The 27744-nt window shown below is 35.9% G+C and overlaps 1 protein-coding gene across 1 annotated transcript in view; it reads right to left on the bottom strand.

Moving 5' to 3' along the window:
• The window catches only part of ASCC3 (activating signal cointegrator 1 complex subunit 3), a 288876-nt gene that overhangs the window by 102806 nt on the left and 158326 nt on the right, over positions 1–27744 (bottom strand). Inside the window, exons 19-30 of the mRNA XM_080665788.1 lie at positions 27247–27333; positions 26228–26404; positions 19064–19289; positions 17309–17463; positions 14301–14399; positions 12975–13143; positions 11941–12161; positions 10004–10089; positions 8692–8858; positions 8437–8582; positions 8193–8313; positions 5565–5707 (exon numbers count right to left, since the gene is read on the bottom strand). Of these exons, the coding sequence (XP_080521914.1) occupies positions 5565–5707; positions 8193–8313; positions 8437–8582; positions 8692–8858; positions 10004–10089; positions 11941–12161; positions 12975–13143; positions 14301–14399; positions 17309–17463; positions 19064–19289; positions 26228–26404; positions 27247–27333 (1797 nt within the window). The remainder of the gene's footprint in view (positions 1–5564; positions 5708–8192; positions 8314–8436; positions 8583–8691; positions 8859–10003; positions 10090–11940; positions 12162–12974; positions 13144–14300; positions 14400–17308; positions 17464–19063; positions 19290–26227; positions 26405–27246; positions 27334–27744) is intronic.

Genomic DNA, 27744 nt, shown 5'->3' with positions numbered 1-27744 from the left:
TCTTCAAAGCCTGGTTCTTACCTATAGAAAAAGGTCAATAGACATATGGTGAATAAAAAGTCAAATGAATCAAAGAAAATGATAATAAAACGTCACTAGCAGAAACTCTACCACATCTGAACTTGTGATGATTTTGAGTAAAGCTAGACTATGTTCATTTGTAAGTCTATGAAAGCTATACTTGTAATGAGATTGGATGAGTTATGTTTAGTTTTTAACATTTAAAAATTCCTTCACCATCAGGCATGTGAAAATATCAATCTTACTTTTCATGAGAGTGCTCCTATGCACACCTATGCTAGTTTTTCATAAATTCACTTTGAAGCATTGAGTAAAAAATTATTAATTAGCATATTTCTTTAATAATGTTTAGTGTACAGTAGTCCCCCTTATCTGCGGGGGACATGTTCTAAAACTCCCTAGTGGGTGCCTGAAACTCAGAATAATAACTGCACTCTATATTACTAACAGTCTGAAGTAAGACTGCTGCTAATTGCAGTGTGAGATACATAGAGGAGTTGAGGGGGATAATGTAAGCAAGACTAAAGTCTCATGTCCAGACATGGTTCTGCTCTCTCACCCTAGACATGGCATCTCATTCAAGGTATGAGATGAAGTAGGGCAGCATTCTGAGCTTTTAATCACTACAGCCATTTAAAAGAAAGGGTTTTCCCTCTGCTCTTTTATCTGTTAGTGCAGGCTGGCAACTATCCAGATCCTAGCACCGTTCCCCCTTGCATGTGGGACCAGACCACAGAATATCTGGTGGAAACCAACAGACCATACTTGTTAGGTGCTAAATTTTAACATTAATTAAATTACATAGCAGAGATTCTAGAAGTTGTATTCATTTCCTTCCCCTCCCACCCATTTATTCCTCAACTCATCCCATGCTGACTTCTGTTCACAACATGTCACTGACTCCGCTTGCCAAGTTCTTCCAGCACATCCAAGTGCTAAATCCCAGGGGAGCTTCTCTGCTCTCACATCACTGCACTCCATTAACATTTGATGCAGTCAAGCACTCCTTCCTTCACAAAACCACGAAACCCTCTCTGCCACGGTGTTTCAGAACACTCTTCTTCACTGGCATCATTTGCTCAGTACCCTTTGCCAGATCCCCACTTTCTGCGTAAGCTCATAGTGAGGAGTCCCTCCAGGGCTGCCCTCTAGTTCTTTCCTCTGTCTCAGGGACTCATGCACTCACCTGAGTTTAAAGACTGTTTCTATCACCACGCACTATTGTCTGTGTCTATGTTATAGAGGGAAAGGGAAGGGGTGGGGGGATATAGAAGGGGATAAACAGGGAAGGAAAGAGATTTTGCTTTGGGTGCACAATGCAGTGTGCAGATGATGTTTTGTTTAGTTATACTAGTGTACTTGAAAGCTGTATGATTTTGTGAACAATGTCACTCCAATAAATTGAATAAAAAAATAAATATAAAGGCTGCTCTATTGTGATGGTCTCAAGTTCACATGTCCATCTCACACCCTCTGTGGGATACAGACTTCCTACATCTAATTGCCTTGAAATCTCCGACATACAAATAAATGTGTCCAAAATATAACTTTTTAATAAAAACTAAAATCTGTCTCCTCCTTCCTTTCTAGACCATCCTCTCAGCCCTCCCCATTTTAATAAATGACACCATTACTTACTCAGATGTTTAGAGTTAATAACTGGGGAGCCATTCTTGTTTTCTTTTTCTCAACCTCCACTCCTTATTTATCAGACAGCACTACTGAATCCAGCCCAACGCATCTTTTCATTCCCATTGTCACCACCCTAGTGGCCCTCAGGTCACCACCATCAATTCCATGCTTACATCCATTTCAACCCATTTTCCACTAAACAGCAAAAGTGATCTTAAAATACATGTAAGTTAGAGTATGTAACTTGTTTAGTCTACAACCTTTTAATGCCCAGGAACACCCCTTTCTTAGGTATCTGCCTCCTTTCCTTCCTTCCTTCCTTCCTTCCTTCCTTCCTTCCTTTCTTCCTTCCTTCCTTCCTTCCTTCCTTCCTTCCTTCCTTCAGTTCTCGTGCCCTCATCAGAGAGGCCTCTCCACTTATATTAATGTACAACATACTACTACCACTCTCAGCACTCCCTATTCCCTTGACCCTACTTATTTTTTTCTATATGGATTTTTTACATAGGTATGAAGGGAATGGTGTATGAATGGGTTTGGGTAGGTTAAGGAATGTGACAAATCTTTGCTGTTCACAAATACCTAGTATCTGAGCATCTCCTTCTACAAGAGAGGTCAGAGAGGGGAAGATAGTTCCTATTGTTGCTGCATGCTATAGAATGAAGTTCAGGCATTCTGCTGTTTCTGTCTTGAACTCGATGCTTGAGAGCTTGATGTAAAAACTCCCCAACAGTTTGAGGTTAATGGTGGAAGTGGTGGCTGTCAAACTGGGAATCCAAGGGTCATGGGAGCATTTGCCCATGAGCTTTAAAATTAGAAGAATTGATTCCAAAAAATGATGCAATTACTTCATAATGGCAAATATGAAAGGGATAACTTTTGAGGCTCCCTCATATTTCACATCAATGATACATTTGAAGGGGTCCTTCCTAATACTTTACTTTGAAACTTCACTGAATAGATGGGTAATTGAAACTTTACTGGATAGATAGATGGATAACTCGTCCTGCCTTTGCTAGGAAATAAATTAGAACAAATATATTCCTCCTTAGTCATATTCTTTCTGTCCATCTTCTTCAGATTTGCCTTAGCTTTCTTTTCTTCCCATCCCTTCCACCTCCATATCTAGGATCACTTCCTGACTTAACACCATTCAACTGCAGAGTAATTTTTATGCTGCCCTATTCCATAGGCACCCTGCTCCACAGCTGTAGGATCACTGCTCCTGTGTTTACCCTGCCTCCTTTGAATGCTCATGTTGTCAACACTGGAGTCCTACCCAAAGTACCTATGTCCTGCCACAGAACACCCATCTGAGACCATACAAGCAGCAGCAACAGGAAGTGCACTAAACTTCTGGCCCAGGATATATGGAAAGTAACACAAAGGTTGAAGTGTTAAAAAGTCCTCCTATTTTAAGATTTTTAGGGTATTCAACAATGAAAACACCTGCTATATAGTAGGTTTTGGTACAGACTGAATTTGCATAGTAATCAGCTGCAAACCCTCTGAAATTTTTATTTGAAAGGTGATTGCTTTTAGAGGCAGGAATAAAACAAAGCCCGTTGTCTTGGTCTTGAGATGGGCTTGGTGAAACATGACTGTCTCTAGCTGTCCTATTGTAGCAATGAAACTACAAAACAGCAGAAATCATGCAAGTAAATTCTATGATTTCTAATTAGCTTCTTTGAGAAATTTTTGTGCTGACAAAAAATACAAAACAGGGAAATAACTTTATACAATGGCTATGCTGCCCGTAGTTCCTTAGGTCTCGAACATTAAAATGAAAAAACATAGTACAGTTGCACTGTACCTGGGAAGAGCACATGAGGTTCACATTTGAAGCTAATGTGAGTCACACATGTGCTAAACGCACAGCCCTATATATATATTTTCAGCCAATATCCCAAATGTGTCTAATAGGTATGTACTTTGTACCTTGACATCAAAGAAAAATCTCTATTTGGAACACTTTTAGAAATGTAACAAAAGAGAAAAAAAATTAAGCTTAGCTCTATGCTGTACATAAACTAAACTGTCAATATTCCATATATCTATTTTTTCAGCATTTGCTTCCTAAGTCAAGATACTGTTTAGACACAACAGGGTGATTACTGGGGCATGCTAATTAAATAACACAGGACAAGAAACCTTTTGACTAAATTATTTTCATCTTAAATTATCTTGAAAAATATTTGGTACACATATACAAAGTAACATTAAGGAAGTAATGACGAAACTTGAAAGATAAAATGATAGCTTTCACTCTACTTCAAGGAGTCATGTGATACCTTTTACATGAAACTAATGTTAAGGTCTGCTACTTATTAGTAAATAAAGCCATCTGTGGTGCTATGCAAAAACATTTTGAAATATTAGTTAGCTATCATTAATTAATGTATTACTGTAATACATACAGTATCATCCAACAGGTATACTAACCCTAAAGAATTCATGAGAAGTAGGAGAGAAAATGCAAACTGTTGAGACTGGATACTAGGGGCCTAGAACACTGTTTTACTATTTTTCAGGCTGCATGAAATGAGAAAGGGGAGATAGGGAGGAAGAAGGGAGACAATGCAATTATTTTTATTACTGATTTCATCTACTTCTTCATCTTAACTCCAACTAGGAAAATATATTTTTTTAAATGAAAAAGTATAAGGAAACTCACTAAATATAACTACATTGAGGAACAGTAGAAGGAACCACATTAACAGATTGTATTTTATAAAATGAAAAAACTTCTGTTTGTAAAAACTAGAATGGTAAAAAGACATCAATGACCTAGACTAGCAAAATTAACTAATAAAGCAGATGAAAGATTAATATGTATATAGTAATACATATATATGGAAAAAAATGATATCATATAAAGTTCTGCAACAGATAAAACCCAGAGGAATGAAAAGACAAAATAGAGAAAAAGTAGACAATGAGTAAACATATGTATGAAAAAAGAAGTTCCAGTACACAAAAACCAAGGTACATATTGAAGAAATAAAATAGGAAGAAACATTTTATCTATAATATATCAATAAATTACAACAAGTGAGGATGTGGTAAAACTGTCACTCTCAGATATACTGCTGATAATTCATACTTCATACATGAATGGTGATAACATTAAATGGTACAGCCCTTTTAGAAAACAATTAGCAGTATATATGAAGTTATAAAAATATTGGTATTATTTGACCCATTAATTTTAAATTTAGAATTCTATACTGAGGAAATAATTCTAAATAAAAAACCCTATAGTAATAAAGATGTGTAATTATTTAATTATAGCAGGAAAATACAATTAAGCAGGTACATAATTAATATAATTATTTAGAATTATTTCCTTGGTATAGTTTTATTTACATAATTAACATAATTATGTAGATACAAAAATTATAATGGCTTAAAATTTTAATGATGGTTATTACTTGGTTAAAGGATAACAACAGCTTTTTAATTTTTATATACTTAGTGTTTTCTAAATTACTAAATTTTTAAAAATGGTCATGTTAGATATTTTATAAAAAGTTAATTTTACAAAATTGATAAATTCCTTAAGGGCAGTAAACAAATATTATGAAAACTTAGTTGAATATTAAAATATACAAGTGATGATAATGAATATTAAAATATACAGGTGATGATGTTAAAGATAAAAGCTATGAGGATAAATATAAGAAATTTCAGTCTTTTTCCACTATTTACTTTTTATCTAATATATCAAAATATTAATAGTGTTAAGGTGGTATTACACATTTCTTCTTTCCTCTCTTCTTAAAAAAGGTTTTGTAATGTTACACTAAACTTTTAGTTTAGATTAAAACTAAACATAATTAAATGTTATTTCTATTACACTACAATATAAACTAATTTGACATTTATATGAAGTAGAAATAAAATATACTTACCTCTCTTTCATCCATATTCAGCCACTGCTTCGGATCTTCTTCAGTAGCCAGAAAAGCTATCAATTCCAAAGCAGTAAGACGAGTTTGACGCCTTGATGAGACAAATATCAAGACAGGTTTGGCTGGAGAATGGCTTCTAATTGCTGTTAAAAAGTTGTGGAAAATAAAATAATAAGCCATTTACACCAAAATCTGTATTAGAATATCAAAGGGATATAGGAAAGCTAATGTTGTAAGTTAGTTAAGTGAATTCTTAATTTAGTCATGAATCATAGCATTTCAGAGGTGCCAGATGGACTGACAGCATATTTTAGAAAAGATAGCAGAGGGAAGGTAGCTGGCCCTGAGGGAGCATACTGCCTGGGACAGGGAAGAGTTAACTTTGCTGGCTCCCAGGTCTGTTCTGAGCTGCTGAGGAAGGAGACACTAAAAAGCTGAGGCTCTCCAATAATAGCTGTATATCGGTACTGGATCTCAGGTTGTGTTTTCTGTTTCTGAGTTGGTTCTCTGCTTGCCTGAGAAATGATATTACAGAGTTAACTGGTCCTGGGATGTGGAGAGAGAGTCAAGACCTGCAGGGTGATCAACATACTCTAAGAAAAGCCACAAAAAATTCCTTTTAGTTTTGCTCTGTTCACATTAGAGGGAAAATTAAGAGAATTTGTATAAATAAACTAGTAAGAGATAAGCCAGAAGAATATTTTCCTTAAAACGTGTAAGATTTCTAGTAGGAAGATAAGAGAACGCAGAAGAGAGCTGAAGAGAACACTAGGCCTGAGCCCATGTCGGCGTGATGGCCCATGGGGAGTTGACACACATAAGATGAGGTGATTAGTTTAAAAACTGAGTCTTAAGATTAAAAAATAAAAACAACAACTTAAAGAGTCACATATATCATTTGAATTAATTGAAAGTGAGGTTCCTTTGCTATAGACAGGCTCCAAAATACTGGTAAAATGGCACAAATAGAATTCATACTTATGTCTACCTAGCTCTCTTAAAATAGATATTTAAAATTTTTATATGATGAAAGGCCAACCTGCTTAAAATTTCTTGTTTCAAATTTAAGCTGTAGAATTTCTTTTTATAGACTAAGAAACAAGGTTTATAATGAAAGTGTTGACATGACCTTGACTATATACTCTAATAGTGAGTATAAAGCTATCATAAAATCATATTTCTAAACTCAAAGAAATATAGTGATCTGCTACAGGCATAATTAAATAGCTTATAAATATAGCTGCTGTACCTATACCATATCTAGAGAAGTGAAAGTACTTCAGTTCTTTACTATTGATTTACATAATGCAGATTGCTTCATTTCAATCACTGGTATACAATCAGCCACTTTTTAAATAAATATAAGCAATCTCAACAATATATACTCTAAAAAATAAACTCATTTATTTCTCAAGTTTATCAGAATATTACAGAACGTAGATGGCAATGCTTTGATAAATCATATTAGATATACAATGTTTAAAATACACATTAGTACAATATTGGTATCATTTGAACACATAATCGTGAATGAATGTCTCTTTTTTAAACCTCACCATTTAATGGATTTTTGCTGCTGCAAGAACAGGTGTGCCTGAACAGCGCACGGCAGATTTATTGTTCATTAGTGATTTTGTACAATGCTTCTGTGGAGGTGTAAATAATCTGAACTGCCAAGATTGGTCTCTAGTTCACAATCAATACTTTGCTTCTGTCATAAGGCTAATTACAGCAGCTAAAAAGTCACCTCCCAACAATCAACAGCCGTTCACATTAGAAAATTTATTTTAGAGGTTATTTTTAATTGATATAATAAATATTCCTTATGCAGCCTAAACAAAACATGTTTCTATAAAACAAGAGTGTTCATCTGAAATCTTTTCTGCTTGCCTAATTTTTTAGAGAGGGGAAAACAAAAAATCAAAACACAGAAACAGAAGCAAAAAAAGTACTGACATTTCTAAGTTTTATGGTTTCTGGTAAAAATTAAGATTATATGGTTCTGTTTTTTACAGTGGCTTCTATTTATCATTGCTCAAGCTACTTCCATAAGAAAACACCTTAACCGATTTTTAAATTGATTTGATTACTATTTAAAATTATATACATTTATTCTACTACAAATGTCTTATCATTTATAAATCTAATTTTCAACAGATAATCCAACTTATATTGATACTAGAGGCCTGGTGCACAGATTCCTGCACTGGTGGGGTCCCTCGGCCTGGCCTGTGGTGATGGGGCCGAAACAAGCTCTCCAACATCTCCCGAGGGGTCCCAGATTGTGAGAGGGTGGTTCTCGGGTGATGGACCCCGGAATCGGGCTCGTTCCTTTCTGGTTCCGCGTGCATCACACCCAAGAACCGCCGCTGCCAAGTGACCACAGCTTGGTAGCTCCTGCGTTGAGCGTCTGCCCCCTGGTGGTCAGTGCACATCATAGCTATGGGCCAGTCGGCCGGCCAGTTGTTTAAGCTATTATATATATAGATTCCTGAATAGTTGAGATAGTTTTAGATATCTGTAGAAGGTGGAGCAGTATCACCCTTTCTAAGAAACTCAAATTATTTAGAATGCATTTGAAGGCTACCACACAATGGTTGCTCTTCATTCTAAGAATCAGGAGCTTACCCTGAAATGTGGGCTTATTCATACTAGCCATACGGGGACAGTAATGTTGCCCCGGGAAGCCTTGAATGTGAACTTCCAGTGGAACTGGGCGCACTGATGGTCGGAAGTTGAATAAGCCCATCTAGAGGAAAAATGAGAAAGCATTTTCAGTTTTTATATTTACATTTATAATGTTAGACTGCCTCCTAAATGAGGCCGCTTAAGCCACATTATTAAACGCCTGATTTATCCATCTTCCATATACCTGACGAATATTGAGCCAGTCAGCAAGGTCTCTGGCATTAGCTAATGCAGTTGATAGTCCAACTACTCTAACGGGCTTTTCTGTGTGTGATGAGATGAAATTCGTCCGAGAGACAATGACTTCTAGAACAGGGCCTCTTTCCTCCCCTAGGAAATGAGAACAATGCACGTTAATCATTTAACAAATACTGATGCTGGTTGATGCAGGTAAGAGAGTCAAATTTTGTAAAATGGCATCAGATACAGTGGTACCCACCAAGCAGATGGATCTCATCTATGATGAGAATCGTGACTTGCTTTACATAGTTCCTATTTTGCCAGCTTCTGCTGACTCCATCCCATTTCTCTGGTGTGGTGACAATAAGGTCGGCTTTGGCAATGGATTTCATATCAGGAGTCACATCCCCCGTTAGTTCAATAACTCTGGAGAGCAATAAAAATTATCCTGTTAACTTTTTAAGTAACATATGACCTTGGAAAGGCCAAAATACATCTTTCAAAGTAAAATTTTATAATGCTAAAAACTATTTTATCTCCCTTTGATTTCTGAAATGTTCAATGAGTCTAAAGCAGGGGTGAACCTTTTCTCTGCCAAGGGTCATTTGAATATTTATAACATCATTCACAGGCCATACAAAATTATCCTATCTAATAAAAGGGTAATATGCTAATTGACCGTCACTCCAACACTTAAGATGGCCGCCCCCATGTGGTCAAAGATGGCCACCCCCATGCGGACACAAGATGGTGACCACAAGATGGCCAACAGGGGAGGGCAGTTGGGAGGGATCGAGCCTGCAGGGGAGGGCAGTGGGGAGGGACCAGGCATGCAAGGGAGGGCAGTTGGGGGCAATTAGGCCTGCAGGGGAGGACAGCTAGGGGTGACCGGGCCAGCAGAGGAGGGCAGTTGGGGGTGACCAGGCCTGCAGGGGAGGGCAGTTGGGAGGGACCAGGACTGCAGGGGAGGCAGTTGGGGGGGACCAGGCCTGCAGGGGAGGGCAGTTGGGGGTGACCAGGCCAACAGGGGAGAGCAGTTAGGGGCAATCGGGCCAGCAGGGGAGCAGTTAGGCATCAATCAGGCTGGCAGGGGAGTGGTTAGGTGGTGATCAGGCTGGCAGGCAGAAGCAGTTAGGGGCAATCAGGCAGGCAGGCAGGCAAGTGTTTGGGAGCCAGCAGACCTGGATTGTGAGAGGGATGTCCGACTGCCCATTTAAATGGGCAGTTGGACATCCCTCAAGGGGTCCCAGATTGGAGAGGGTGCAGGTAGGGCTGAGGGACATATCCTCCCCCCACACCGTGCACGAATTTCGTACACCGGGCCTCTAGTCAATTATATTAGCCTGCTATATTTGGTCCAACATTTAATATACCCCTAATGCCTTTGGCAAGGTCAGATCAAATGATTTCATGGGCCTTGTAAGCCAGCCTACCGGTGGAAGTTTTCCACCCCTGCTTTAAATAACAGACTATGGAAATCACTGCAAAAACATCTGTTTTTTGCAAGTCTTTTATTTGTTGGTCTCTTTAGATTATTCACAGAATATCTTTTGAAAAAAATAAGAACTTACTTTTTACCAAGTTTTTCTTCTATTCTAACTTTCCAATCATCCATTCTTTCACGTACTAGGGCTTTCAGGGGTGCAATATATACTGCCTAAAGGAGGGGGGGTGCAAAAAGACTCTCATGAAAATAGTGACAGTAGTTTCAAATAAAGGTAAACTCCATAAAATTTATCAAATTATGACAATGGTTTTAAGATTTATTTTTTAGTACTAAAAAACTTAAAATTTTAAATTAATGGGAAAAAAATCATTAACTCAACCTACATTTATCCAAAGTAAGACTTACTGGTAAATATAATACAGCATCATAAAAATACTGACAGAAAATTTTAAATATTTTCTAAGAGGCACCAAAGGCAATTTTCACAAAAAAGTATTTTATAGTAAAATTATCTTCTAATATAATGTAAAAAAAATTATGAGACAATACATTACAGAGAGAAAATTAGGGTTTGGATGAAAGTAAGTTTTTCCTGGAATTATAGTCAAGAGTTATTGGAGTTGTAACTTTTTTTAAAAATATATATTTTATTGATTTTTTACAGAGAGGAAGGGAGAGGAATAGAGAGTTAGAACATCGATGAGAGAGAAACATCGATCAGCTGCCTCCTGCACACTCCCTACCGGGTATGTGCCCGCAACCAAGGTACATGCCCTTGACCGGAATCGAACCTGGGACCCTTGAGTCTACAGGCTGACGCTCTATCCACTGAGCCAAACTGGTTAGGGCAAGGAGTTGTAACCTTTTCATGAAAAAAGTTACTAATTTTGAAATTTGGAAGAGAAATAATCTGCTTGTTTAAAATTTAATGTAGATTTTTATGGAAGATGTTAGTTATGTGTATAGTTTAGGTGTTACCCTTTTATTTTTATTTTTTTGAAAAACAAACTGTCCTAATAATCCAAATTTACATACAGATTATTCACTGAAAAATAATGCTTTCCTTTCTAAAATGTTTCACATTTGGAGTAGAGCTCTACTGGTGTACTAATGGATCAATAATCACTGAGAAGTAGGAAAACCAATCAGGGAAGAAAGCCACCAATTAGAAGTCACTAAAAAAGGAAGTTAAAACATTTCTGAAATAATAAAATCAGAAAAATAGCACATAATTACAATCACAGCTATGAATCATCTTTCCTAAAAAATAATATTTTAAAACTGTGAGTATTTTGCATTTTAGGAACACTGAAAATCAATACGTGTTTGACTTGCCATGTTATTTTACATTACATAATGATATGGTCACTTAGAGAAAAGTGGAATAAAAGCTACCTCTATATTTCTGTATATGATCAAACTGTATTTGTTAAAGTATTTGCATTTCCTTCATAGCTAAAGACTTTGGATTATTAATCATTATATATCTTATAAATATGGCTATGAATGAGGTATCTTACAATGAAGATATCGATGAAGTATAGATATCTTATGATGAGGAAAGGACATGTGAGAACCATATGTACATTAGAAATTGAACTAGAAGTCTCCAAAATTTTTTTTAAAATATATTTTATTGATTTTTTACAGAGAGGAAGGAAGAGGGATAGAGAGTCAGAAACATCGATGAGAGAGAAACATCGATCAGCTGCCTCCTGCACACCTCCCACTGGGAATGTGCCCGCAACCAAGGTACATGCCCTTGACTGGAATCGAACCTGGGACCTTTCAGTCCGCAGGCTGATGCTCTATCCACTGAGCCAAACCGGTTTTGGCAGAAGTCTCCAAAATTTAAGGTAAATGCTCTGGTGGCCAGTTTCTGTAATACTGATTTCCCTCCTCCCTCCTCCCCCAAACACCCCTCCACCAGCCAGAAAAATTTCCTAAGAGAATAACAAAGCTCTTCATAGAGTCCTGCCAGTATATTTAGAATGGGCTAATATACAGATTATAAAATGCTTTTTCTAATTGAATGTAAGCCGGTGATTCTTTTAGACAGACCTTTGAAGTAGGGTACTTGTTGAAGACTCTGAAAATGGCTAATTCAGCTGCAACAGTCTTTCCTGATCCAGTGGGTGCTCCAAGTAGGACATTGCAGTCTGTGTGATACAGCGTATGAAATATTTGTGTCTGCACAGGGTTAAAGTGGCTAAAGTTGTACAGTGCTTCATATGCTTCACAACCCAAAGCCGTGACTGGTAAAGGCTGAAGATCCAGTAATTCTGAAAAGACGCATCAGATACTGTTAAACAATAACTGGAAAATATACACAATACTGAATACTGTATCTTAGGAATAAATTAAAACAAACCTTAATTCTTTAGAGGGAAAAAAAAGCTTAACATAAATTCTTATATACTAGTTACAGGTCTTTTTTCCCCCTATTACCACATTTATAATATTGACCCATTGGACACTTTTTGGGGGGAGTTCCCCCTAAGTCAACTAATAGTGCCATATCTTTCTTTTCTAATCAGGGAAGTAATGTGAATGAGAGGTTATAAAAATATGCAATGTTACAGAACAAAACTAAATCTACTCCAATTTGTAGAAAATGAAAGCCATTTGTAAACTTCAGTACTACAATGGTTACTATAACAAATTACTTTTGATCTATTAGACAACTGGCCAAATTAGAGTGGTCAAGTGAACTGTTGGTCTAGCCCAGTGGTCGGCAAACTGCAGCTCGCGAGCCACATGCGGCTCTTTGGCCCCTTGAGTTTTTAGCAAAGGCCAGCTTAGGAGTATCCTAATTAAGTTAATAACAATGTACTTACCTATATAGTTTATGTTTAAAAAATTAAACATAATTTCTCAAAAGAAATTTCAATCGTTGTACTGTTGATATTTGGCTCTGTTGACTAATGAGTTTGCCGACCACTGGTCTAGCCAATGTAAACTAAAATGGACTTGAATTATTATAAGTAGGATTTCAATCCAGATTCAAACAATTTTAAAGCATAGATGCTTTTCAACATTAACTAAAACAACAATTTTGGAACATCAATGTTTCAAATTATTATTCAATATGTTACCTGTATGGGGAGGATGTCTCTCTGGTAGAATCAGATGTTGAAAGTTGATAATACACACAGCCTCAGCTCCTAACCATCTATCAGACACTGCTCGGATGTAGTATTGGGAAGGCAAAGGTTCAAAAATAGGGATTGTAAATACCAGTAGTTGAGCTTCTTTACTAATGACCTAATGTGAAATAAAGTCTAAAATGAATATGGATAGTCTAATATCATAAGGTCTTATTAGTCTATTGTTAAAACAATGATATCTACAGCAATATGTACCAGAGATAAAGAAAATGTCTTGGATTTCTAAATAGCTGAGATATTCAAGTATTTTAGAAACTTGTGGGTGGTTCCCTTCTGAGGCTACTTGACATAGCATTAGGTGATAGTTACACTCAATTTACATTATTTACAATGCATATCATCATGAGTTAACAGGTTAGCAATTCAACTTTATCAGAATTTCCCAAACTTTATTCATTCAATTACTTAACTGCATGATTTTTATTTAATATTTTTCTTTAATCACTTAAGTGGAAAAACAGAACCACTTGGCATAATAGAGGGTAATTATGAAGACAAATGAAATGAAGATAAAACATTGCTATGAATTCTGCTGCCATCCAAGGCTCCCAGCCTGAAGCCTGCTTTCTCTTTGGTAAAGAAATAGGAATGGAGCATCAGAGTCAGATGTACTAGCATCAAACTGAGTTTCTCGTGGGCTTCATGGATAATTTTAAAAGGAATGCCATATTTGTTGATTATTGTTTGTTAATTGTATCTGAAAAGTGAGAGTTATGAAATGTTAATTTGAAACTTACCTTTTGTAAGGCAGTGATTAGATGGGCCCATTTAAGAATCTCACTCTACTATGTGTCTCTTACCTTTCTGGACTTCCATTTTTTGCCCCCTTTTCTCCTATCCTTTTTGCCATTGTATTTATGTAAATAAAGCTGAGTTTTGTGTTCAAATTTTTTCAAAAAATCACAATGTGTTTCAATACTATTTAGCACAGTGTTATGTAGCACCTGAAGTTCTTCTTATTACTTATATATTTAACTTTTCATATTATTTATTTCACTTATTTCATATATTCCATCCATCTGAAAGCCATGCCTCAAACTATGATAAAAATTACACTTCAATTTCTCTAAGATCACATTGAATATATCAATACTGTAACATTTAAGTATTGTTTTCTTTTAAAATCATGCAAAAACATAAAGCTTTAATGACACTAGAAATTATAGAAAAGTAAGTAAAAGCAGAAATTGTTAGTTTATATTTTCTACTTATGATAGCAACATAATAAGGATTTGGCCATACATAGATATTTACCTGTTTTTTAAGAACTAGAAAATACTCTGAATGATAAATATGATCATTTGTAGGATCTTCTACCCAAATCCACCAGGGTTCTCCTACTGTCCCATGGACCTAGAAGAAAAATAGTATCTTTATACTATGAATATTGTAACTCAAGTAAGGAATATACTGTTGTTTGCATACCCAGAACCCATTGTTTTCAACAATTTTATTGCTATATCAAATTTTACATATAAAATATAGAATTCAATGTTTTTAATATATTTACAAAGTTGTATAATCATCTCTATAATCAAATTTTAGAATATTTTCATCACCCTAAAAAGAAAACTTATACTCGTTAGAAGTCACTACCTATCTTTCCCCATCCCCCCAACCTCCATCCCTTGACAATCACAATGTACTTTTTTCTCTATAAATCTGCCTATCCTGAGCATCTCATATTAAGTGGAATCATATAATATGTGGTCATTTGTACCTGGCTTCTTTCACTTACTATAATGTTTTCAAAGTCATTCATATTAAAGTATACATCAGTACTTCATTTCTTTTTTATGGACAAATCACATTCCATTGGATACCATTTTTTGACTATCCATTCCTCACTCTTTTTCTTTTTCCTAAAAAAGTCCATTCTTATTCAGTATTCATCTCTTTCAAGTGACTCAGAAGAAGAGCCCATTTCCTGCAATAATTTTGATTAGCATAAACTCATCAGCTTATGGAATCCCTCCTGAGGATTGTGGTAAGGATAGGCACATGCCCAATACTGGCCCAATTAGACTAAAGGAAAGGTCTTATAGTTCATGCTCTGGGCTGGTGCAGTGGGGCGTTTCCCTCTCTCTTTAAATGTGAACAGAGAAGCATGAAAATGTGCCTTGGCCTGGTGGCTCAGTTGGTTGGAGCTTCACTCCATATACCAAAAAGATTGCAGGTTTGATCCTGGTCAGGACACATCCCTGGTTGGGGCATGTATGGGAGGCAACCAATTGATGTCTCTTTCTCAAATTGAGGTTTCTCTCTCTCTCAAATCAATAAACATATCCTCAGGTGATAATTTTTTAAAAATTATAAAAAAATAAAAAGCATGAAGACGTTTAGGGAGTACATAACAGTGTCAGCAGAGCAAAAATATGTGCAGACCCTAAGCCCTGAATTATATGATTAGATAGAAGACTCAGTCATCTTTATGGCCTATTCTACCTGCCTTTTATTGTGAAAGATAATATATTTTCTTGCTTGAGTCAGTTTGAGACAAGTCATGTTTTTTATTCTCGCAGCCAACAGTATTCTAATTAAGAGTTACTGATGAATTAAACCAAACTCTGGGAGTCTTTATTGTGAATACTGACAGAAGAAAACTGTGGAAAAAAATATGAAATTTTTATGCATTTCAAAAACACTAGATTAAATATAAAACTTGAAATATGAGTTTATGGCTAACTACAATTTTATATTTTATGTCAAATTTTGGATAGAAATATTAAGTATAATTTTATATCATCTAGTTCTCACAGAAATTCTGTGAGAAAGATAATTATTATGTTTGCAGACAAGGAAACTGAAGAAATTAAAGGTTAGACCACTTTAAGACCAACAGTAGATTTGGGTTAGGGATATGGTTGTGTAATTTTAGAGCATGAATAAAACTCATTTACACTACAGACATACGAAGGTCACGTAATGCAAAAGGTATCTGCATACACTTAAAATAATCATGTAAAGTAAATATTGCTATACTACATTACTGACTTACTTGTCTTCCTCCACGGGCTTCTTGAAAGAAAGGACTGAATCTTACTTGCTTATCTATAACTCTACTCTCTGCATAGTAACAGTACAAAGATAGACCTTAAAAAATACTGATGAATAAGAAGAGAATCCAGAGTAGATCTTCACACATATATAATAACATCTAAGGTATTGAAGAAAGAACAGAAGAAGGGGCGAAAACAAAATCAGGAATGTGATGGGAGCCAAGGAAGGACATTTTAAAGGACTATATATAGTGCTGAATGTTCAGAGAAGTAAAAAAAGTAAATTAAAAAAAAAAAGCCATTTATTATGGCAACCAGTCAGTCTTTTGTGATCCCTGATGGTAGTAGTAGTCTCAGCAGGAAAGAAACAGATGACTAGGAGAAAATGTAGAACACTCTTTCTACAAGTCTAATGGTAAAGAAAAGAAGACAGTGATAGTTTGAGAAACATTAGAATTTAAAAAGGGCTTACTCCTTCAACATGGAGAATCTTGAATTTTTAGTAGGCTAAAATGACAGAATAAGTAGAGATGGCAAATCCGAAGATAACAGAGAAAATGGAAGAAGTCAGATTTAAGCGAAGTCCCTATGAAGCTGAATTCACTAAAAGACTGTTCAGTGTTGAAATTTTAGCTTTCCTAGGTGTTCTGAAGAGGTCTAATTGGTTAACATCTATATATATAAAACCCGAAGCGACTGGTCAACCAGTCAACCGTTTGACTGGTTGCTATGATGTGCACTGACCACTAGGGCACAGACATTCAATGCAGGAGCTGCTCCCTGGTGGTCAGTACGCTCCCACAGTGGGAGCGCCACTCAGGAAGCTTACCGAGCAGCAGCAGCAGCAGGCACAGTGGGGCCGGGATGAGTGGGAGTCACACAGTGCCCGGGCCAGCTTGAGCTCCTCCCCAAGCTCCTCCCTGGCCGCCTGTCTCTTCGCGCACTACAATATCCCTCAGGGGATGTTGGACTGCCAGTTTCGGCCCAATCCCCCAAGGGGCTCCGACTTGCGAGAGGGCACAGGCCAGGCTGAGGGACCCCACTGGTACACGAATCCGTGCACCGGGCCTCTAGTATTAATATATTATACCACACATTTTTTTCAAGGATGAGAGTAAATATTACTAAAATGTTTTAAATGAGTCTTAATATATATTTTTTGAGAGAATTTTCTAAATGCCTAAGGACAGATGTAAGGAGGTATAGCTGAATGTGCAGCAGAGACATTTTGCAAACATTGAGATAGGTATTTTCCCCTTCTACCTGATCATTCCAAGTGAAATCAGCACAGACACTCAGCGTCACTCGGAGCACAGTCCGTGTGATGGGCTGAATGGAAGCTTCCATTGTAACAGAAGGAATCTGATGAACACACTGTTTGACCTTGAGTCCAATATTCACATGATGCAGCATGTGACCTACAAGGAAAACATCACATAGAAGAAATGTGTCCAGACAGAATAAAAGCAATATAATCTGACTTGTAAATGGGAATTCAGAGAAGGTGATTTTATTGCTTCTTTTATGATTTGCTATGTATAATAGTTGACATTCTTGATCTGGCATGTTTGAATATTTTGTAATAGTTAACTTGAATTAGCAATTCATAGCTCTGAAAACTAGTATCAAGGTTTCTTCAGCTATTAATAGGGTTCTTAAAATTACTGAAACTTAATAGTGTTTAAACTACTATAAACAGTTCCTCTTTTCTTCTAGCTAGCTTATGACACATCATAAAAATATTTAGTGGTTTTTGAAAACAGCCATTAATTTATACAAGCTCTATTTCAGAAATCTATATAATGGGAAAGGCTCTAATAATAAAATGCAACCCATCCATCCAAGCCCATTTACAAAAAAATCGTAAAGATAAAATATTGAATATGGTCAATCTAGCACAAAATTAACCACTTTATCCACTTATACATATTTTTCATAAATTATCAGATTCAAAATATAGATATTTGTATGTGAGTCCCAGAGTGGGTGGGGGAGTCAGAAATAGATGTCACTATAAACATTTTCCTATTCTAGTTCAAGCAACAAAGTTGAAATAGGTTATATATATTTTAATTTTTCAATTTTTTTACATTCAATATTATGTTGTATTAGTTTATAATATCAATATTTCTTGGCTCACCATAATTTTTAAAGCAAATTTATGAATGTTTTATGTTCATCCAAATTTGAAATTAAAGTGGATTTTTATTTTGATAACATATTTACATATGATATTCCCAATGTGAATACTCTCAATTTCCCTAGTTAATATCCTTCATTTCTATTTAAATTGGTACTTCCCTTCTGTCTTAGAAGTATTCTTCTTACTACAAGTGAAGTAACTATCTCAGCCTCTCTACACATCTTCGGACCTTTTGCAGCAGCAATCCTCCCTCTTATTTTGTTCAGTTGACTCCCTTCATATGTAATATCTACCCACTTAAAATCTGAAATATTACCTAATCAATGCATTGTAGGTTTGTCTAATAAAATACTAAGGTACGTGGAAATGAATGTTGGAATAATTTTTCAATATTATGTGAAAAAAAGCAGAAGTCTAAATGCTATTTGGTCTGGTGACCCTAGTAACAACTGGGTTTAAAGATACAAATGTGCGCAATGATAAAGTTCAGTTAGAAACTTTGAAGAAATGTGCAAATAATTTTTTAATATAATACTACTAATATATATAACAAAAGAATTTAAAATGAATTAAATATTAAAAAATAAATTGAGGATAAGCTTCATTGACTAATTCTCATTATTTATAGCTGAGATTCCATTTGTAAAATGCTCAACTTATGGGTGTGATGATCTACATTCCATTTAACTGCTATTTCTTTAAAGTGACATCATAAAATTTGGAGGGACTTCTATTAGAATTCAGATAAATACAAAAGAAATTTCATAAAAAAAATGAAAATATATCTTGAGTAACGTGAAAATTCACAATACTTTTACATGCAGTGAAATATTTTATTGCACAGAACACATTAAAACATTTTTTTTCCTTCTTACCTATTTCATCTTTCCTCATGTCTTTCAGCTTATCCACAGTAAGATTTTTTTCTTCTAATCTCGTTAGAATGTGTGGTGGTAAGACTGAAAACTGTCTCAAAGGACTAGCCCAACCCCACAGCCTCTTGTCAATGACTTTACTAAGATTCAGGAGCTTGTAGGTCATGGCAGGCCAACGTTTCCTCAGAGCAATTTCAAAAAGAGCACGGACAATTCTAGCTGCATTCTGAAGAATAAAAAGAGGAAAATTGGTGGTTAGGTAACAGAGTTTATTTATTTATTTTTTAAAATTCTTTATTGTTTAAAGTATTACATATAGTACTACATATGTCTCCTTTTCCCCCAGTTGACAACTCCCCGACCACCCCCAGCCCCCAGCACATTTCCTCACCCCCTGTGTCTGTGTCCATTGGTTATGCTTATATGCATGCAAACAAGTCCTTAGGTTGATCTCTTAGACCCCCTCCCCCCTCCCTCTAAAGTTTGACAGCCTGTCGGATGCTTCTCTGTCTCTGGATCTATTTTTGTTCATCAGCTTATGATGTTCATTATATTCCACAAATGAGTGAGATCATATGATATTTCTTTCTCCAACTAACTTATTTCACTTAGCATAATGCTCTCCTTGTCCATCCATGCTGTTGCAAATGGTAAGAGTTCTTTCTTCTTTACACCAGAGTAGTATTCCATTGTGTAGATGTACCACTGTTTTTTAATCCACTCATCTGCTGATGGGCACTTAGGCTGTTTCCAAATCTTACATATTGTAAATTGTGCTGCTATGAACATAGGGGTGTATATATCCTTTCTGACTGGTGTTTCTGATTTCTTGGGATATATTCCTAGAAGTGGTATTACTGGGTCAAATGGTAGTTCCATTTTAAATTTTCTGAGGAAACTCCATACTGTTTTTCACAGTGGCTGCATCAGTCTGCATTCCCACCAGCAGTGCACGAGGATTCCTTTTTCTCCACATTCTCGCCAGCACTTGTTTGTTTGTCCATTTGTTGATGATAGCCATTCTGATAGGTGTGAGATGGTACCTCATTGTTGTTTTGATTTGCATCTCTCAGATGATTAGTGACTTTGAGCATGTTTTCATATGTCTCTTGGCCTTCTGTATATCTTCTTTCGAAAAGTGTCTATTTAAGTCCTTTGCCCATTTTTTGATTGGGTTATCTTCCTTTCGTTAAGATGTAAATTTTGTTCCCTGTAAATTTTGGAGATTAAACCCTTATCAGAGATAACATTGGCAAATATGTTCTCCCATGCAGTGGGCTTTCTAGTTGTTTTGTTGATGGTTTCTTTTGCTGTGCAGAAGCTTTTTATTTTGATGTATTCCCATTCGGTTTTTTTTTTCTCCTTAGTTTCCATTGCCCTAGGAGCTGTATCGGTAAAGTTATTGCTATACATATTTCTGATATTTTGCTGCCTATGGATTCTCCTAAGATTTTTATGGTCTCTGGTCTTACATTTAAATCCTTTATCCATTTTGAGTTTATTTTTGTGTATGGTGTAAATTGGTGGTCTAGTTTAATTTTTTTGTGAGTTTCTGTCCAATTTTCCCAACACCATTTACTGAAGAGACTGTCTTGATTCCATTGTATGCTCTTGCCTCATTTGTCAAATATTAATTGAGCATTATGGCTTGGGTCGATTTCTGGGTTCTCTGTTCTGTTCCATTGGTCTATATGTCTGCTCTTGTGCCAGTACCAGGCAGTTTGAGAACAGTGGCTTTGTAATATAGCTTGATATCTGGTATTGTGATCCCTCCAACTTTGTTCTTCTTTCTCAAGATTGCTGCGGCTATTCGGGGTATTTTTTTATTCCGTATGAATTTTTGGAGAGTTTGTTCTAGGTCTGTGAAATACGCTGTTGGTATTTAATGGGGATTGCATTAAATCTATAGACTGCTTTAGGTAGTATGGAAATTTTAATGTTGATCCTACAATCCATGAACACAGTATATTCTCCCATTTGTTTATGTCCTCCTCTATCTCTTTTTGGACTTTTTAATCTGTCAATAAATTTATCATTCAGACTCAGTTCAAAAGAAGTTTGTCAAGTTTCATCCTTTAACTATTGGCAACATCTATTCTCATATACACCTAATTATTATTTCTATACAAGAATAAATAACCTCCTCTATATGTATGTGGATGCCATCCTGTTTAACTTTCAGAGGGTAGCCTTATTTCCAAGTTCTTAGGAAGCTCCACCCTATACACCCTAAATAGGAATGAAGCAGGAAAAGACAAAAGAACTGCAACATATATAGGAGGCTCTGAGGCCATCTAGCATATAGGATGTCCTAAAAATATGTATATACACATTTTAAATAATTATAAATAGAATGCTTATTCAAATATATTTCATTTTTAAAATTGAGCTATCAGCTGTTAAAGTATGTATACATTTTTTGGGACACCCTGTATGATAAGCTATTATACTGAAATGATTAAATTTATAAAGCTATTTAGAGAAATAAGAAAAACTTTGGGATCTCGCCCTAGGCGGTTTGGCTCAGTGGATAGAGCATCGGCCTGCATACTGAAGGGTTCCAGGTTCGATTCTGGCCAAGGGCACATGCCTGGGGTTGCGGGCTCGATCCCCAGTAAGGGGTGTGCAGGAGGCAGCTGATCAATGATTCTCTCTCATCATTGATGTTTCTATCTCCCTCTCCCTCTCCTTTCCTCTCTAAAATCAATAAAAGTATAATAAAAAAAAACACACACACACACAAAAAAAAACTTTGGTGTTTAGTCAGTGAGAAAAAATAGTGAGAAAAGGGTGACAAAAGACATATTGATAAGTGTAACTACCATATTAATGACTCCCTATAAACTAAGCAATATATTATTATTTACTCTTTATAACAACTGCATTTGACAGGTCTCTCTGTGATTTTGTAGATAAAGATACTAAAGCTTGGTGAGGTTAACAATTTGGCCAAGGCCTCACAGATAGTTGGTGCCAGAGTATTTATTCAAAGCCAGGTCTAAACAATTCTAAACTTTGCTCCAAGATTCTAAATTCAGTGGTCTGAGAATAACTTCATTAAGAGACATATAGAAAGTTACAATAATTAAAGACTTTTTGTACCATCTGTACAGTTAGTTTCCATTTGTTTTGTCTTCCTCCCTCTATCATTAACTTTGCATATTTTTGGTTTTTTACTGAAGATTATTTAAAAATTATGAACTTGGAGAAATCTTACAAAATCTAACAATGTCTGTATTTGAAAATGAAAAAAAGTTAAATCTGGTCAAAATTATAAAAAGATAAAAAAGAGTAAAGATTTTAAATAGGGAGTAGATGATCCAACTTTAAATTATGATCGTTAAGTGTTATGGGCTTTAGTTTTACATTTATATGAAATATATATTTGTCTTTTCACAATCAACTATTTTATTTCCGTATTAGAAGTTTAATAACAGAAATGTTATTTAGAACTAAGAGGACAGTTCTGATATCCATTATAAATCTGAAGATGGCTCTTAGTAGGCCCAGAGAATGATAAATAAAATGAACACTATATTACTGTGTCTATCAAATAGATTTTTAAATCATAATTCCCAGTTAACTCTTGTAAAAAAAACTGCCAGGCTAATTTTCCACAGTGTTTGAAAATATATAAATTTTTGTTTTTAATTTCAGAACCCATAGTTGTTTCCTAAAACTAAAATAAATGGAAAGAGAAATCTCATGTGACAAATAAAGACATTTTATCTGGAATAATGTAAATTGGGTGGAAATAATGATAAAAGTCTTTGATAAGTACAGTTTAGAAAAGTTAAATCTAGATTTCTTTATAAAATCATAGGATATTTGAGCCAAGGATTTATCTTAGGGACTGAGAGAATCAAGTTTCAGAAACAGAGAAGGAAATACAATTTCAGAGAGCTAAGAGAGTGCTTGTGGAACTAATGATGGCCTAAACTTAAACTATAAATAAACTGAACAGTAATTTACCTAATGAATTCAAAGATGACAGACCTATAATAGCTATTTAAGAAAAGTAGGGGTGCTTTGAGATATATCCGTATGTTCTGATATTGGCTTTCTGGGCACCAATCATGATGAAACAGCAAATATTATAAAGCAATTTGTATATCAGTCTCTGATAATATCTTCATAAACTTGAATCAAGCAGAAATGTGGCCAAATTATTCATCTAGAACCTAGTAAAGCTTTACAATTTAGTTAAGTCAATAACTATTTTAATATAAAAGAATTAGGAAATATAAAATAAAAATACAATGTTATTTTTCAGAAAAATAGGTAAATAAAATAAGTTAGAAACAGTGGTGGCTACAGATCTTATAGGGTTTAGAGAATATGTATAATTTTTCTATGGCAGAAACATCTTACTGAAGAAGGAAAAAAAGAAAAGAAGCTTCCACAACATTCACATTCACTATATGTAGTATGAAATCATCAGCTGGTGTCTCAGTTACATTGATTAAGTTACTGCATTCATTCAAATTGTTTGCCAATATATCTTGGTTCATATTTGTAAATATTTCATTTTATAGTTATAGCAAAGCACTGCTGAGTATTCATGACTGCTTATAATAATTTAATATAAAATATTTTTTCTATATTGAGACTTTGAACAAAATTTCAAACGTAAGATATATAGAATAGTTTCTAAATTTAAAATAAGATTAAGCTATTATTTCTCCTTAACTCAGAAGAGGTATTACTCAATTAAAATTTTTTAAATGGTATTCTTTTAAATATATATATGTATATATACATACATACACACACACACACACACACACACACACACATATATATACACACACACTAGAGGACCGGTGCACGAAATTCGTGCACAGGGGTGTGTGTCCCTCAGCCTAGCCTGCACCCTCTCCAATATGGGACCCCTCTAGGGATGTCCGACTGCCTGTTTAGGCCCGATCCTACCAGGGCAGTCGGACATCCCTCTCACAATCCAGTACTACTGGCTCCCAACTGCTCGCCTACCTGCCTTCCTGATTGCCCCTAACCACTTCTGCCTGCCAGCCTGATCACCCCCTAACCACTCTCCTGACAGCCTGATAGATGCTTAACTGCTCCCCTGCCAGCCTGATTGCCCCTAACTGCCCTCCCCTGCCAGCCTGATTGCCCCTAACTGCTCTCCCCTGCAGGCCTGAACCCCCCCAACTGCTCTCCCCTGCAGGCCTGGTACCCTCCCCCAACTGCTCTCCCCTGCAGGCCTGGGTCCCCCTCAAATGTCCTTCCCTGCAGGCCCAGTCGCCCCCAACTTCCCTCCTCTGCCGGCCTGGTCACCCCTAACTGCCCTCACCTGCAGGCTTGATTGCCCCCAACTGCCCTCCCTTGCAGGCCTGGTTCCTCCCAACTGCCCTCTCCTGCTGGCCATCTTGTGTCCACATGGGGGCAGTCATCTTTGACCACATGAGGGCAGCCATCTTGTGTGTTGGAGTGATGGTCAATCTGCATATTACTCTTTTATTAGATAGGATAGAGGCCTGGTGCATGGGTGGGGGCCAGCTGGTTTGCCCTGAAGGGTGTCCTGGATCAGGGTGGGGGTTCCCTTGGGGCATGGGGTGGCCTAGGTAAGGGTCCTGTTGTGGTTTACAGGCTAGCCACGCCCTCCCGGCAACCCAAGCGGAGGCCCTGGGATCTGGGATTTATTTATCTCCTATAATTGAAACTTTGTAGCCTTAAGCGGAGGCCAAGGCAGGCCAGGGCTGCAGAAGCTTGGCTTCCTCCATCGCCAGAGGCAACTCAAGCCTCCTGCTCTCTCCAGCTCAGTGGCTGCCACCATTTTTGTTGGGATTTATTTATCTTCTATAATTGAAACTTTGTAGCCTTAAGCGGAGGCCAAGGCAGGCCAGGGCTGCAGAAGCTTGCTTCCTCCATCACCAGAGGCAACTCAAGCCTCTTGCTCTCTCCAGCTCAGTGGCTGCCGACATTTTTGTTGGGATTTATTTATCTTCTATAATTGAAACTCTGTAGCCTTGAGTGGAGGCATGGGCCCGCCAGGGTGTGCGGAAAGCTTGGCTTCCTCCATTGCCGGAGAAACCCAAGCCTCCTGCTCGGTCCGTGGCCGCAGACATCTTGGTTGGGTTAATTTGCATACTCACTCCTGATTGGCTGGTGTGCGTGGCTTGTGGGTGTAGTGGAGTGATGGTTAATCTGCATATTACTCTTTTATTAGATAGGAGATATATATATATATATATATATATATATATATATATATATATATATATATAAATTGATTTCAGAGAGGAAGGGAGAGGGAGAAAGAGAAAGAAACATCAATGATGAGAGAATCATTAATCAGCTACTCCAGCATGCCCCATGTTGGGGGTCAAGTCTGCCCACATCCCCAACCAGGAATGGAACCCATGACCTCCTGGTTCATGGGCTGATACTCAACCGATGAGCCACACCAGCCAGGTGAAAAAATGGTATTCTTTTAAAGTAGAAAGTATTTTCTTCAAACTTATATCTGTAAAGAAAAACCTTTCATTTGGACAGGTAAATAATGCAACAAATAACCTACTTTATTTCACATGGGGGCTTGAATATAAAAACATTACAACATTTTATACTATGGTTATTTTTTTAACTTATTGATTTAATAAGCTGTAATTTAAGGAATAATTTTCTTTCAGTCATCAATTTTTTTAAGTATCAATGGGAAGAAAAAAATTTTTATCAGAGACTTATCTTACTAAATATATAGTGTGAGGCATATATATAAAGCCTTATTTAATGGCAAATGATTTTGTTTATAATTCTAACATTTGGGAAAAGCTACAATGGTTCCACAATCTTTTCTTTTTGACTGAAATATTATTCTATTATTGCCCTTTGTAACTATATTCTTTGTAATTGAAGGAGATGAACTTTATCATCTAAAGCAAAATAAGATTGATATTTTCAAACTCTAAAATAAAAACAATAGCAATATTGAAGAGCCAAACTAACACCAAATTCCACCCCCATTCCTGATCTAATAAATAGATGGCATAAAAGATGTACAAATTAAACAGAACCAGTTCTAAGATAAAATAGTAATTTGGTATCATGTCATAAGTATAGTTACAGTATAGTCTGAGTAATTCTTTGAATCTTTAAAAGTAAACAAGGGAGAAAAAAATGGGAAGAGAGTAATATTCTTACCTGTGCAACATATGCAGAATCTGATATAAGGGAGAAACTGTCCATCTCACCTCGGCTAATATAAGTTTGAAGTAGGATATTTATTTTCCCATAATTGTTCTCTACACCTCCAGGAGCTGAGAGTTCACAGAAATTGTTTAATAAGGCATCTAACTCCTCTATTTCCTCTTCTCTGACCTGGAAGAATCAATGTTTTTACAGTATTATTTGGGCTGATTTACTGAAATTGAACCATATTGCAGGTTTTTTAAAAGTTTCCATTTGCTATAACTCAACATTTCCTCTATATGCTAAAATAACTAATTTTTCCCACAGGTAGCTAATAATATACAATAAGAAATTATCTTGAGACTGATACAATTACATTTTATTATTCATCACCAACATTGAAGTTGCCATCGACATATAAAAATTTGATATGCCACAAAAATTAGATCTCCTGACCTCACCATCTTTCGATTGATGAGATTTCATTTTTTATTTGACCAGAGTAAAACCTCTGCCCAAATGGATTAGGGCAAACTTGAATTATCTCCAAAGGCATTCATTACAGTCATATATTTTTATGATATAACACATTCATAGCTTAAAGCTGTGAAGTACTATGACTCAAAGTATAAAAGTTCTCACTGTTAATAAGATTAAATTATAATACGGGTACAGAAATATTCAGAACTAAGTTTGAATCATGCATATCCTTCATATTTTCTTTAGTGAACCTTATATTGCAAATAAACCAAAATCTACATACTATATTCTCCACCAGTTTCATTACTGCAAAACCTACCTAAATTATATTTGATTTGTAGTAGAGAATAAAGAATGATGTGAGGTATAACATAATATCATAATCTAGGATACTGGAATTGCTGATAAATGAAAGAACATTGTTGGTACTCCAAATGTGAAGTGTCATACAGCTTCTGATGTATCAGGAATAACAATTACTTATGAGGTTTTATAAATGAATGAATACATATATGTTATATGCATTTGATTCAAGCTTCAAGTAATCTTACCTTAATTTGATCAAATTCTTCAGCTTTAGAGACTATAGCAAGGATATCACCTTCTGTTTTATGAGCATCAAAAAGTTCATTGAAGGTCTACCAAAGTAAGTGTTATATTTGATTAAAATAGAAGGTCCAGTAAAATATTTTAAATTAAAAACGTGACTATAAATCACTCATTCTTAAAGACCATTTGAGCCCTAGGCAATGCAGAGTTACAATGTCTGTGGCATACTATTCCAAATCATTGCACATCTACCAAAGATTTAAAAATATTGTTAAAATATAATCAGCTAAAGAGCAATAAAATCAGTTAATGAAACCTACATTAGATAGCTAAAACAATGTTTATCATAACATTATGGTATTGGCTCATTTTCAGCATGGGCATATGGAAATCTACCACTCTCCAAGTCTACTGCTTGGGACCCACTCATTGACCAGGATGGCAAGGAGGCCCTGAATATTTAAAATCTGATTTTTTCTAGTATTTACTGAGTCTATGTT

The sequence above is a fragment of the Plecotus auritus genome, assembly GCF_963455305.1.
Source record: "Plecotus auritus genome assembly, chromosome: 4".
Classification (NCBI taxonomy): Eukaryota; Metazoa; Chordata; class Mammalia; order Chiroptera; family Vespertilionidae; genus Plecotus; species Plecotus auritus.
This window is presented reverse-complemented; position numbering and strand designations above follow the sequence as displayed.